We start from the raw sequence: 15,114 nt of genomic DNA, 5'->3' as shown, positions 1-15,114 counted from the left end.
ATAAGCTGCCTCCACACAACACTGAATCATAGAATGACTGGGGTTGGAAGGGACCTGAAAGATCATTTAGTTCTAACAGCCCTGCCACAGGCAGGGACACCTTCCACTAGACCATGTTGCTCAAAGCCCCATCCAGCCCGACCTTGAACACTTTGCAGGGATGGGCATCAACAACCTGTTCCAGTGTCTCACCACCCTCATGGCAATGTGCTGGTGTGCTGAGCAATAATGATTTAATGTCAATGGAGGGCACAGGAAGCAATAAAACTATGCTACTCCTGTACGTTTTTGGAAAGAGCAATAGACATCGAATCCATAGCCAGTCTCTGACCTTATCATCTTGTCACTTTGCTGTTTGTTTTTTGTTAGTGTACATAATGTCTACTGAGTAAATAAAATACTCAAAATTTAGGAAAATGAGATTTATATAGCATAATTAATTTCAATACAGGCAAATCAGAAACAAAATCAAATAATCAAGCAAAACTTTCGTCCACCCCTCACAAAAGTTTACACTGAGCTCAAAGTGACATACGATACAAGGACTTCTGCCATTATTTCCTTTTGAATTACTTGCAGTGTTTGGTTTCCTTTGGAGCTTTAAATCTTACACCATGGTTTTGCAATCACTTTCAAGTCAGCATAAATCAGTATTCCTGCCAAAAGAGGAAGTCCCCCACCTCTGTCTGCTCATTACCTGATTTTGTGTGCACACTGGTTTTGTTTTAATTGGGATCAGTTCTAATTGGGCTCAGTTCACTGAGCTGCCAAACAGACTCTTGGGCTAGCACAAGAAGCAGGAAGTGGGAATAAGTGGGCATTGACTGGGAGGGGGGGAAGCATTACTCTGCCTTTCTCAGCTAATACTGATTTATGACAGCTTAAATTGATCATAAAATCAGCTACTAGAATCTTGACCTCATTTTGACTGACACAGTAGAAGTGGAGAAACAGAACTCTACAGTTTAACGCCCAAATTCACAGATTCATGTCAACCTCAGCTCTTCAAAACCAATTCAAGTCTTGCTTCTCATGAGTCCAAATATAAGATACCTTCAGAGAAAAGCCTCCTTGTTCTCCTACCTTGCTCCACTAGCGCTTTTACTCTCCCAGGAGTTCCAACCCCAATGTGGAACACGCCTTTCTCCAACATATTCATCTGTTCTTTAATCTAATTTGAAGAGAGAAAGACAAACCACAGTAAACCCATGACTGTTTTAAAATTTCTTCTCAAAGAGCTGGAAATAAATTCAAGATCTCACAGTATCTCTTTCTAGAATACCATTAAATATCAAATGCTATTCATCTTTCAAACTGTCGAACTGATATATCTGGGAGAAAGTTTAAGAAATCTAACAGCCAGCTGAGCATCACACTCCTCTAGAAGATCAGTCATCTTCAACTTCGAAAATCTGCTATTGCACCAGCTATTTTTGGAGGCGAGAACAGTATGCTTCCTTCAGCATCTAAACAAAGTCTCTGGAAATATCTGGAAAACGGGTAAAGTTGAATTAGCTCTAAACTCCTGTAAGATGAAGACACTGGAAAAGGGTGAAATAAAGCAAGTGACATTTGTGTGTTTGACTGCATTTATATCAAAGGCCAAATGTCCACTCATTACTTCCAACATCCCCACATTTTGTGCCCTCCAACAGGTATGGATATTGGGTATCCAGGCATCCAACGGGCAGAATGCAAATGTGGCTGCTAGCACAATTTGCTTCTACAAACCTATGTGTGAGAACCTTCTACTTAAACAGGCAAACGCCATTTGAATGAGTACCTCACAAGAATGTGGAACATCTTTAAAACATTGCAAATGCATAAGCATCTACATTCTGCATAGGATTGCACCAGAGCTATGGGAGATGGTGTTTGGCTAGATTCCTCAAATGGCAACCGATGTTACCAAAGAACACTATATGAAAGGCACTATTGCTAAATGCTTTAAAAAGGAAATGGCACAACACTGGTTAGTAATTTAGTTGTTCTATCAGAATTCCCTTGCAGCTCTCTTACCTTTATGTGCTTTGCAAACAACTTGAGAACTCTGCAGTCTCCTTTAAATGCTGTCATTGACCTAGCAATAAAAATATGGAAAAAGGACATGCAAGCATCAGGGCTGCGATTAAGACCACAGAAGAGGAAAGCAAAACTAACTGGCATTTCTCAGTGTGCTTGAGACACACAGTTCCCCAGTGACCCCTGCTTGTACTTTGAATGCTATATACATTCCTGTCTGCTACTTGATCAACAGTCATCAACAACTGGACAAACATGACAGAATATATCAGTAGGGGGCAATATTGTTTACATGGCTTTTCAACTATTTAATAATTAAGGCCTGTGCTTTCATAGCTAACTTAGTTCAAAACTGACTAATCAACAAATTCTAATTCAAAAATATCTTAGCTACTGAGATACAGGCATGAACGAACATGCATGTGTGTGCACAAAAGGAAAGATGTGCACATGGACAAATCTCCATTTTACAGTCTTCCTGCAGAGTGGCTGCTGGGGAAACCTAGGCTGCCACAGTCTTTACTGCAGAGATTGCTCATATTCCAGTTAACCAAACTTCATCTGTCAGAAAACCTCACTTGTTTTTCTGACACTGCATTTTGGCACACAGTAGCAACTCTATGTTCTGTATTAATCAAGCAGAAGGCAACATATTCAGTACTTACTGAATGCCATTTAAAGACAGCTTTCTCTGCATGATTTTTGCAGTGCACCAAATTTTCAATTTTCTCCTGTGCAAAGCTAAAAGTTTATACACAAGTATACATATAAACCACTTAAGTCTCAGATGGCAATATCTGCATGCAGGGGCTAAGCACTACTAACACATCTGCCATATCTGCGCTTTCATCTGTGACATGGAGTCAAACTTCCCAACTCTCCATCTTATGCTGAACTGACAGAAAATCACAGGAAATGGGGTCAAGACACAAAAGACAACAGTGAAATTTGTGATGTATACATTAATTCATCAAAGTCATCAAGACTTCTGGAATGAGAAGGGGGAGGATAAAGAACAGGAAAGAAGAGGACGGGGCACACTGAAAATCATCTCTGCACAGCAGTTTTGCCACGCTGAGCTAGCTGAGAACACAGACACAGACCTGGAGGCATTCAGGCCAGATGCATGCGTTGGCACTCGAGGCCCTGGAATGGCATGTCCTCATTGCCTTTGGTGCAAAGTCATGATTTCTAGTGGTGGGTCATGATGTTTTATGGGTTCGCTCTGTTCCCAGATGTAACATGTTGCCTGTTTCCCACGAATTGGTTACACTTTATTTTTTATTTTTAATAAAAATAGCACTTCTATGCAACTGAAGTACTGTTACTTCAACCTAAAACCAAACACCAGACTCCCACAATTTAAAGAAGCAAGGGATATTGCATCAGTTCAAGTCAGCGAGTTTGTTGGCTAGCAGAGGACAGTGTCCCAGTTTTGCCTTTATGTCTGTGGTTCCAAGACAAAACCTCTGACTGACTGCCAACCTCAACATAACATTTGCTATCGACATACTTGATGAGTTCCAAGGAACGAAGGGCAGAACTGCAGATAACCAGCATCACCACCGACTTCTTCTCCTTGTGGTTTTTACGGAGTTTTGCCCACTTAGGACAAACTGCAATGAGAAAGCTCGTGTGCACATACAGAGAAAGTACGGCACACCACAATTTTAAATTACAAGAGTACATGATGAATGGTAGCCAGCAGCAAGAACACACATGCTGACTCCTATGAGGTCTGGATCTCTGGCAACACTTTTACATTTAGTCATGGCTGAGAAATTGGAAAATAAAATGCCCAAAATAAATAAAATCCAGAAATATCACATAACTGAACAAATTAGATAAGCATTAAAAATCAACAGTTCGTAAGGTGACACTGTCTTTATTTGCCACATATGGCAATTTGTATCCCAGAAAATCAATTGAAAGAAAACATTTACCAGACCAGAAGTTCTGTATAAACAGAAGAATAAAAATTCTCTTGGTTCATGTCAGCAGACAGCTGCAGGATTTTTAGTGTAAGATAATACATACACCTATTTATGAAGCCACAATAAATTACTGCCAAGTAATCCTTAGCAATTAAAAGAAACCCTACAACATTTTGATACAAAAAAGGTGATAGAGTAAAAAAGAGCCAGAAAAACAAGACTTGTCACGAAGAAAAAAAAAAAAACAACCCTTAAAAGTTATTAATACTTAATAATTAAAAATATTTGGAGGTACAGATAAAAACTGCAGTAATATTGCATTAACAACGTTTTCCATACAACTTTCACCTCATCCAGACCAACGTTTTAACTCACTTTCCTTCAGGTATGACGAAAAACTGTGGGTGAGATCATTGGCTGGCAAAAAGCAGGAATCTGAAAACATAAAGGAAAATGTATTTCTGTTGATGTATTTTTAACAGCAAAAGGAGCATATATATTTGCAGCATAATCACTAGTTATATTAATGAAATCACAAGTGTGTTAAAATCCATCATCAATAAATTACCGTTTGTGAATCAAAGGTTTATCTACCTATGATGCAATAAATTTGCAGATCACCCCAACAACTCACAATGTGTAAATGCAAGAATCTATCAATAATCTACGTGTCAGTAAGTTTGTTCCTCTTTCTGGCCTTTCATATTGTGATAATCTAACTATGTTGACCCTAATGGTTAACACCTACACTTCATTTTAACGCCTTCCTCTTCCTTTATTTCCCAATGTTGTCTTTTAACCTGGTCACTATGTTAACTAGTTAAGTCTTACAAGCACTTTGTGGCACACATTTAACTTTAGGCTTCATATAGAGGCAGTGGAGAAAGACAAGGTCCTAACACGTTCTTTGGAAGGTCCTTTCTCCAGTGTCTATCTAGAAAATCTAAGTTCGTAAGAAGGTGATTAAATTGTCTGAAAACTTGCCATCTTTGTCAAGGGTCTTTGCCTGATGGAACAATATGCTCCCACGGAGCATTAACAATTCTGTCTTCAGGGACCCACATATTTGTCATTATTCTACACGAAGCACAGCACCTCAGGGTGCCTGTCTATGGAGGTCTGCTGACATATTTTAACTAAATTAAGAGGTTTCCTCAGACATTATTCATGTTCACGTGAATGGTGCATTGTGCCGATGCTGGCAGCATCAATCCATGATTTCCATTGGAATAGACAATGTGACAAACATTGATCTGTAGTTTGTAGCTGATGCCTGGCTGAAGTCTTGCCCGTGTAGTTTCTTGAGCACAACCACTCTACATCACTGTATCTTCCATTTAATTGGTGCTGTCTTGCTAAATACCTTTATTTTGCAGTGATTCCTTTTATTAAACCCAAAGATTGCCATTTACTGGAACCTGAGCTCCAAAGGGAATGAGTGTACAACTGAAGGATCAGCAGCTGATTTATTTTTAAAATTATGTTTAAAAGATGATTCTGTGGTGGTTTCTAATAGATTGTTTCTAAAGGACATGAGCTTCAATCACTGACTTTTCATCAAGAGTCTAACAACACTGGAGTACTAACAATTTTAAATGAAAGTTTCAGAAAGGGGGGAAGAAACACTCCAGACTGCAGCAAGAGACCCTAGACTGCAGCAAGAGACCGTCCTGTCCACAAACCTGACCTTCTGGACTGTGTCAATTAACAAGAACACACAACTCCAAGCAGTTGCTTGTTATTTGCCCAGTGCTTTGACATGAATGACTTGACAGCTGTAGAAGTTTGTAAACTCCTCAGCACTCTAAGGCTCCAACTCCCAGCATAAAAATAAAAAAATCTCCATCCAACCCAAGAGCCAATCCATATGGAAATGAGTCATTTCACTAGCCTAAAGGGCTCTTTTAATAAGAAAGAAACCAAACTAATTTATTATTTGCTAAAAACCCTAAAGGTCTAAAAATACTTAACACAAGCTTTTCAAAGCAATCTGCATGGGACTTCTCCACGCTTTCTCAATTCAACAAGAAAGCTGAACCTGCCTTGTAGAAATAAAGGTCAACCTAGAATAATGGATGTTAAGGAGAATATTTACCTAGAAAAACAGGCTTAAATATTAAAAGGGAGAAATCACTGCCAAGCTAGAAGGCTCCTATACTGGGCACAGGTCACTAAGAGTTCAAGCATCAAAGGCATATGTATGTAGGTTAGTTATCAGGCTGTTTGCTCTTCATGAGCACTACCAGCAAATAATGGACAGTGCCTGACAAATGACAGTGCCTCCTCATTTACAGTATAAGCAGCAGAGAAGTTCATTGTTGTCTTCATCTCTAATGCAACCTCCAACTGACAGAAGCTAACCCTGCTCTACCCTGCTTTGCCTTTTCTATCACAGGCTTTTAACTGGAGACGAAATACAGGTAACCAAAAGGGTCCTTGTCATGGTTAAAACTTGATCACGTTACACTTGGACCAAAACTGCCATCTCATTTCATGCCACTCCCTGAAAAAATATTGCATTCAACATCTGACCACGTCAGAATGATGTCTCATTACTTCTTTGTCTACTCCTATTGTCAGCCCTCCTAATGTGCATCTGGATCAACTCTGATAATCCCAGAAATAAAATACGTTTTCAGTCTCTCAGCATCTTGGAAGCTATTATTAGGAATCATATAATTTCTATTAGAAAACTGAGCTCCTGAAATTAATACAATTTTGCAATAAAAGGACACATTTAAACAATGTTTCTTTTCATTTCTGTAACTCCAAGAAACCTTATTTATTCTAAAGAAACTAACATCTCTACTTACATATAAAATTAATGTACCGTATAAGAATATATTTCCGTAAAAAGTACAACTCAAGATCTGTCCCAAAAATCCTCTTTCTTCTGCAGAAAAAGAACTCATGAAAAAACATTATTTATCTATTAAATATAGAATAAGTTACCTGACAGCTTTAATTCCTCTATTTCAATCACTGAACGGTTTTCACCAAAATGCTGACTAAGCAGATTTTGTAGATCTGCAGGAATGCCAGGTTTTGGAGTGGATCTTTCCAGAATATCAGAAATTTTCTTCTGAAAAAAACCAAATAAAATGGGTAAGTATGGCATTTCTATAATTTCTGCTCTTTGGTTAGCTAACAACATTGTAAATAAATGTTCCTCCACAACTTTATATAGTTATATTGGTTTAATTACAGCTTAATTAGAAAAACACCTTACAATGGGACAAGATTCCTGTCCTCTTAAGTGAGAATGCAAACTTCAGATGCAAGTTCAGATACTTTGATGAGACTGCCTGTGAGCCTGAAGACAAAAATCTTGTGCACTCACCTGAAGCGAAAGCTGGTTTGTGAGTTTTGCTATTTTTACACTTAACTATCAGTTTGAAAATTCAGGGGGGTTTCATAATTTATTATTTTTAAAGCATAACAACAGGAATCGTGATTTTGTGTGTCTTGTTTATATTTTGATTAAAACAAGGTAACTATCTATCTATTTTGGAAGGAAAGACGACTGGCTATATTCACAGAATACCAAAAAATAGGGATGAAAATGATTTAAAGAGCTCACAAAACCAGAAGTCAACTAGAAAGAGTTCAGCAGCTGCTCTGTTCTTCCAAATGTGTATCTTATAAACCAAACTAATAATTTCTAGAGCCTGGACATGAGTTCATAATGATTGTGTTTTATACCTTAGGAATGTTAACAAATATCTGGGTCTGAATTTCAACTGAAGTGGAAGTGTTGCTGTATTTTTCCCCATAATTAAATGGATCATGGGAGTAGAATAAGCCATGAGTTGCTGTTATCTGAATGATCTGCCAGCATTTAAAAAAACAGTAGTTTTTCAAGGATAGTGGCAGCCTGCAGACAATGGCAACAAAGTGAAGCCTTTCTTGTTCTCACTGAGAAGTGATTCATTTGGGAAAGGCCACAGAAAGGTTTCTCAGCTGTGTGAGCTAAACTGAACTTGCCTCATGAGGATGCATGGCAGCATAAGCTTAGAAGTGAAAAGGAGCAAGAGAGTGTGGGAAGGATGGAGCAAAAGGGCATGTATTTGGGAGACAAAGTGAGATTTCGCAGACAGATGAGGTGGGCCTGGAAGCACTTTTGCCAGCTTTGGAGGGATGGTGGGTACCTTCAGTGCAAATTCATCAGGTTAAGGTCTGAGGCAACAAAGATAAATGGAAATTTTGAAGAGAACTATAACAGGAATTTCAACATAGGGGACACATCTTCTTCCATCCCTCTTTCCCTCACTCTATCCCAGCACCCACTCCCTCTTTCTCTTCCATACCCCAGCACCCTGTCTCTCCCTCTTGCCCAATATATCCATAATAAGGGGCAGAAGGCTGAACAGGGAAGAGCCATATGGAGGTTGCTGAAGACATTCCACCCCACAGCAAAGACTGCGTCTCCCAGCCATCTGCCACTTTGGCTACTGCCCATTTCACCTCTGCTGAAAGCCAGCTGTGTGTTTGCAAGGCCTCAACTGAATCTTTGACTGTGGGATACATGAAGATGAAGTCCTTATGTTTTCCTCTCAGTCTGCCTTTGGCCTGGTGCAAAGCCCTCTGCAGTCCCTGGAAGACTTTTCACTGGACATCTGGCTGTTTGGCAGGTTTTTGCAGTGCCTGAACCCATAGCATTCCTTTCTTCCCGAGATGCACCCTCATTTGGCACCACTGTATTTTTCTGCCATGCAACAACTGTCTTCCCAAAGAATGACCAGAAGCCATCTGCAGCACACACAACATTTGCATGAGGCCCACAGCTGAACCTCTTTGTTGTTCTTTCTATCAACCGCTGCTCTTCTCCAGCTCCAGCCCCAATACCTGCCTCTTAAGTGACCTGCATTTGGGAACCTCTGATTTAGCAGACAGCAGAACAGAACTATCAGGCTCATTTTACTTGGTAATTCAGCGTAAGGTGCTATTCCACAGGACCACTATGTCATTTGTTGAGTCCCTTGGTTACTTCAGGAAAATTATGGCACCTTGAAGGGGAGAAGCCTGATACTAATGAGGAATTCCCTAAGAGCAAGAGCAAGGACACCTGAGCAAACTCTCTTCCTTCAAGGAGAGCTATGGGGAAATGCTTCTCATGCAGGATGTTTTATTATTTTTCTTCCAATTCATTCCAGATGCTTAAAAGCAAAGGGTTGGGTTTTTTCCCCCCCCCCCTTTTCCTTACTTTGAGAGAACACTTTGTTTGGAACCCATAGATCAACCTGATAAATATTTCCTGATGGATTTTTGACAGGCTGTGTATGTCAGCTTAGTGGCCTAGCCCCACTGAAACCAAAGGTGTAACTAAGCACCTATTGTTTGCCTGAGAATGAGGTCTTTTTGTTAGGTCTGGTTCACCAATTTCGGTCGTGGGATGCTTTCGCTCTGGCAGCAGTGGAACAAGTACTGCAGTCACTTCTGCCAGAGCTGCATTTAAAACAAAATCCCACCCTTCCCTCTTCCCATTCCCTGGATGATTGAGAGGCCTGACATAATATAAAAAGGCCACCTCTCAGCCTTGTGAAGGAGCCAACTATTTACAGTTTGTCCTGAAGGACAATTAACTTTCCTGATACCATGTAATTTCCATCTAGACTGCAGAGTATGTTTGTTGTTGAGGATAAGGATTAAGCATGGCCAGAGGGACAATATAGGGTATTTATTTATACAGTTATGCTACAAGGAGAAGAGCAAACAAGGACAGTTCTTGGCTTAAAAGACATAGCAGCTGGAGCTTGACCACACTTCTGAACTGGGGCAGATTCTGCAGCAACTGAAATTCTACCTTTCTCTGATGCAGTTACATTTTTCCAGTGTGCAACACCTGCAAGAGTGGTGTAGACATATATGACCCTTGTGCAGAGCAGAGACACATTGCCACAGTTCAGGATAGGAAGGGGTATTTTGAATGAAGTCAAAAAAGCAGGAATTTCTATTTGTGTCTAAAAGAGGTTCCAGCATCGTGACCATGTTACTTCTCATCATCACAAGGTTGTCCCAATTCTGAATCTTGTAATAGCACATACACCCACTGCCCAGTCCCCAAACACTCTCTAGGACATTCATACCTTCTTTCTCTTCTTTGCCTTTACAGTAGTCTCTTGTTTTTCTTCTGGCTGACTTAGAAAACACTCTGTAGGCTGAAAGCACATATTAAAAAAAAAAAAGAAAGAAAGAAAAAAGATTCAACATCAGATATCTGATCACCTGTGTGGGGGGAAAGAAGTCATCAAAGGGAGATAAAAGGGGATACAGAAAGTAAAATGCTGTTAGAGAAGTAAAAACAAAACCAAGCTTCCTCACCTACAGAAGGGATCACATTCTTACAGTTACATGTATCTGGAGTAATTTTGGAATTGAGATCTAGTTGTAACCAAGAGTAGAATAAAAGAACAGGAAGTTGAAACATACAGCTTGTAGCCACAATTCTATAAAATGGTGAAAAGCAGGTTTTGATACATTAAAAAAAAAAACAAAAAAAAACCAAAAAACAAAAAACAAAAAACAAGAGAAAAACATGAACAAAAGATTTCACAAACTTTATATTTTTAATCTCTATTATTATGTGTGACTGTTTGTCTAAACTTTGCCAATAGTGCTCTACAATAACTGGGTCTAAGGTGATCATCCAGACAGTGAAAGATGCCATGAAACTAGGCGAGAATAATTGGAAACAATCATACTCTGGATTTCCTTTTACATTTGTAATGCAAAATTTAGGAATACATGTTTTGAATTTGTTCTACCCCATTCTTGCTTTGTCTCCCCATAGCAGGCAGGGTCAAATACACACAAGAAAAATACATGGTGCATTTCAGAATAATCTTCCTCCAACATGTGGTGCTATCATTAACCCTCTTTTGTGCCTGACTGAGCAGGTTGAATTGGTCCATTTGTACCGGAGTCCCTGTTCACATAAGCCAGGTTTAGGATTTGTCCTTAGACACCTAAAATGGTCCAAAATGGAGGAAGTGAGGCACAAGCCTTCCTTGTTTTGAGCATAGTTATCCTTTTTCTTTTGCCTTCTTAGGGACTTTCACTTCATGGAAATGCAAATTAACCTACATAGATGGGCTTTAGAGCTTAATAAGTGACTTGATGAAGAGCAATGGGAAAATAGGCTGAGCTGCAGGAAAAAGCTCCTTAATATTAGGGTGCATTTGGCTGGAAAAATCTGCTCCTGTGAGAAACCGTGGAGAAGTCTCATCACATGGAGCATTAAAAGCTCAGGAACAGCAAATCCAGTGCTGCTCCCTGGGGAAAGCCTGGAAGAAAAGTATCAGCAGAAAAAGGAGCCCAGCTGAAAGCCAGAGAAGCTGCTCCTTTGTTCCCTTGTGAAGGCAGCTTCAACAGACAAGTTAACAGAAGTTCAGAGCATCTGAGCCTTTCTGAGCTCTCCTTGCACTTCCCTCCCCTTAACAGGAGGACACTTCATGACAACTAGTACTATATGACCCTACCCAGCACTTTGTGGCTTTCCAAGCTCACTCTCATCCTTGTCAGAAGCATTTTGTGGAGTTCTATTGCTCACACTATGCCTACATTTCCCTTTTTCTCTCCACTCCCCTGGCTAATCTGGCTATAAAAAACAGGATACCACCATGCTTAACACAAACAAATGACCTATTGCTTTCTGTGCCATGATGCAACCACAGCTATTGCACTTGCAAAGGCAGCAATACTGTACAGAAGTGGCCATGAAACTGGTTGAGATTTGAAACTGTACTTAGGAATGACCAGAGACGATTTGGCTGGGGACTGGCTACAGCCAGCAAAACACTCTACAACTAGAGCTGGATCAATACCTACCCATGAGCAGCGATAGGGACCATATCTTGTCTCAGTGAGAAACACCTGTCCCTGTGATTTTCTCAGGTATAAACAGATATTATCTTTACTAGAAATCGAGGGAATTACTACAACTAGAAACTCACTTCAACTAATAGTTGTTGCAGGGCTAAAATAAGCTTTTTGGTTTTATTTTTGCTTGTTTTCTTTTAAAATAATCTCTGTCCTGACTCTGATTCAAATCCTTTCAAAACACCACCATACATTTCTTCATTCCTATCCCTACAATTAGCATTCCCAGACATTGAGACTGAAACAGAGCTACCCTCTGCCTTCAGTTCCTGCTCCATCCTTATGCATCCCAGCTGTCCACAGATACTCGAAGACCACTTGCCAGGTGTTTTAATCATAAATTCCATGTTCAACATATTTTATTTGGTGAACAAGCCTTTGGATTGATTTAGTCAAGGGATATTAACAAGCAATCAAAAAGCCAGAAAGGGGCCAACTTGAATCTCTTTCTTCCAGTAAAGGAATGATGTTTCTCTATCTTAGAAAGTGCTACTGGTCCTTCAGCATACTGAAAAATGCCACTCATTCACTTCAGGCCCATTTCTCCCTTCATATACATAGTGAATTCTTTCACATAAATATGCAGAACACTACCAACAGGTACCTGCATGAGAAAATACTAAAACTGTGGCACAGAGCTGAAAAATTTTCTCCAAGAGAATAAAAATTTTCTCACCGATACCCCCTCATTCAGATGTTTAATAGTATCACCAAATATCATGGCTTCTTTTTTGAAGGCCGTATACAACCCGTTATTTCAACAGCAAAAGTAGTACACAGCAGGCTTGCAGCCAAAGCCTTTCTTCTTCAGAGAAGCATGTTAAGACTCAAAATTAACTCCTTTACAACAGCATATATATATATTTAGGCACAGTATACTATTTGCCCAGCAATAATAACTCCACTTTATTCACACATTAAAAATAATGCCGTAAGAAAAAGAGAAACTTCATGGTGGTGAATGGCTGTAAGCTTACATATCTTTGACGATCTGCAGTCTAAAATACTTAGGCATCTGATCTAGACTGAACTTCTGACCCTTATCCAAATGTTAGCTGCCTGCCTATTCATGCAATAGCTCTTTACATGCCACCCTTAAGAAAAGGTCATTTGCATGTTTTTCTTATGCAAGACACAGAGCAGACAACCAACTGGTTTTTGACATGGCTCCCCTGTGCTCTGTATTTTTATGCTATTTTTACATGGAAGTTCTTAAAACGCAGAAAACAGGAAATTTGTGCTGAGACCAGTGATTTATGAACTGTCATAAATTCCTTGTTTGTTAATCATAGGCAGAACATAAAATATTTCCTGCATTATATTTCTAACAAATTTCTTTCTTTACATGTTGCCAAGTTACTGGAAATTCATATGCAGAGTGAAAACATTCTTGCATGTGTGTGGAAGTTTACATTCTAGGTCAGCCATATACTCTGACTTTTAGTTTTTGACAAAGTAAGCACATCAAATGCTCCATTCAGTTTGGAGACAAATTATTCATTTCATTGTAAGCCTAAGGACAGCCTGCAGGCTAGAAACATAAATGTCTGCAGTTCTATTTGGTTGTCTCCTGACTGGCTTTAAGGTGCCAAGTCCACTGCGTAACAGCTTCCAGCCTGTGAATAAGGCAGGGATGAGTAAAACAGGTTATGTTATATGCACCAAAACTACAGAACTACTAGCTTTCTGTAAACACTTCTCATTTTGCAAGTGTTTTGCAAACATGACGTATCCATGAGTTTGAGCTCCCATAAAGCATTACCTCCTGGAGTTTTGTGGCCAAACATCAAACTACGCAATTCCAAAATGCAGACTAATATATTTTATATGACAGGAAGAGCTGTGGCTTGTGTTCTGCTATAGCTTAGCAGTCCCAGTCCACCTTGTCAGGATAACCTGTAAGGGTTATCTTATGTTCTCATAGAAAGGAAAGAACAAAGCAACTCCACCAAACAAATTGTCTTAACTTAGTTCTAAATGCTGAAGTGAAAATAATGGTGATAAAAAGCGGCTCCATAAGCATCTTCACCGAGTTCAAGTCCTCAGCATCTGACCCCCTGGTAGAGCATGTACAAAGGCAATACAGCTTTCTCCTGTATTGCTCGGTTCTCTCTTTCCTAATCAAAACATGGAACCAGTTCAGATATTTATCTCACTTCACCTCTGGCTTCCTTGGAAAGATGCCCCAAAGCATAGTAATTGCTACTGTGTTGTTTAACACTTCTCTGTTACCAAAAAAAACCCCATCCCTGAAAATGGTTTTCACTTGGGCAACTGCATTCACAGAGTGAATTTACTACTGACGTAGAGGTCAAAATTAGTATCCGTAACCTGAAGGAGAGATAGTTTCTAATGTAATTTTAGCTCTTTGACAGCCATTCAGTCGATTCTGCTGGTATCTGGAAGGCAGAAGAAATTTACCTTCAAACAAGAGACTCTTAAAATCATCTGACTTCAAGACGACTCATTTTTGCTCCAGTTGAAGTGATGCTGTATGTCAAAAACCTTGCTGCCTTTTGCCTGGCATATGCATTTAATGCTGAACAAGACAGTTCCTACTGGTTTTAAAGGAAGCTTTTAGTAGTGAAAGGCTATGAAAATATCAATCCATGTAGAACTAAATTCTTCTTCACTTGGACCTTGCACTGGGGAGATGATTGGGTAGAGATGCTGTACAGCATATAAATACAGCTTTCGAGACCTTGTGCGTGCAGGGAAAGGGAAAAGATTATAGGAGAGGACACTTAGTGGGCACCACCCAGGCTTTTATCACTATGAAGTCATGTTGTAAGAGACAGGCGTGGCACAAAACAAGAGTGAATTTATTGAAATGTACTGGATTGTGATCATTTCCAAATAAGGCAAAATAATTTAATAAAACAAGCTTATTACATGTCTGAAGATCAGACAAAGCGTGAAGTAAATCATCCCTTCCCAGAACAAAAGGGGACTATGTTTCCTTATGCATTATCATCTCTGTGCTCTATACAATTGCTACATTTACAAACCTGTTTTCTTTTCTTTGTCACGGCAGGTTTGGAATCTGAATCTTTATGTGTTGCTGTCCTGTTGTCACTTGCTTTCTCAACAGCTTCATCATCTGAAACATCTAAGGAGAAAAAAAAAGAGGTTTTGCTACTGTTTTTCAAATCCGTCTCCTATCTTTGCATTCAAAAATAGGGACTATGGTCCATAGGATCACTGTAAAAATACATCTTTCTTGCTAAGTTTGCTGACACTTCTTTCAGAATAAGTCATCTCCTCCTACTAAAACAAGTCT

At 39.5% G+C, this 15,114-nt stretch overlaps 1 protein-coding gene across 3 annotated transcripts in view; it reads right to left on the bottom strand.

The window, feature by feature from the left end:
• Nucleotides 1-15,114, bottom strand: part of CMSS1 (cms1 ribosomal small subunit homolog) — a 236,103-nt gene that overhangs the window by 4,628 nt on the left and 216,361 nt on the right. For all 3 annotated transcript variants that reach the window (XM_030477182.1, XM_030477183.1, XM_030477180.1), the window contains exons 2-8: nucleotides 14,843-14,943; nucleotides 10,043-10,114; nucleotides 6,909-7,038; nucleotides 4,332-4,391; nucleotides 3,536-3,638; nucleotides 2,020-2,080; nucleotides 1,084-1,171 (exon numbers count right to left, since the gene is read on the bottom strand). In XM_030477182.1, coding sequence (XP_030333042.1) covers nucleotides 1,084-1,171; nucleotides 2,020-2,080; nucleotides 3,536-3,638; nucleotides 4,332-4,391; nucleotides 6,909-7,038; nucleotides 10,043-10,114; nucleotides 14,843-14,943 — 615 coding nt within the window. The remainder of the gene's footprint in view (nucleotides 1-1,083; nucleotides 1,172-2,019; nucleotides 2,081-3,535; nucleotides 3,639-4,331; nucleotides 4,392-6,908; nucleotides 7,039-10,042; nucleotides 10,115-14,842; nucleotides 14,944-15,114) is intronic.

This window comes from Strigops habroptila, chromosome 2 (assembly GCF_004027225.2).
Source record: "Strigops habroptila isolate Jane chromosome 2, bStrHab1.2.pri, whole genome shotgun sequence".
NCBI lineage: Eukaryota > Metazoa > Chordata > Aves > Psittaciformes > Psittacidae > Strigops > Strigops habroptila.
This window is presented reverse-complemented; position numbering and strand designations above follow the sequence as displayed.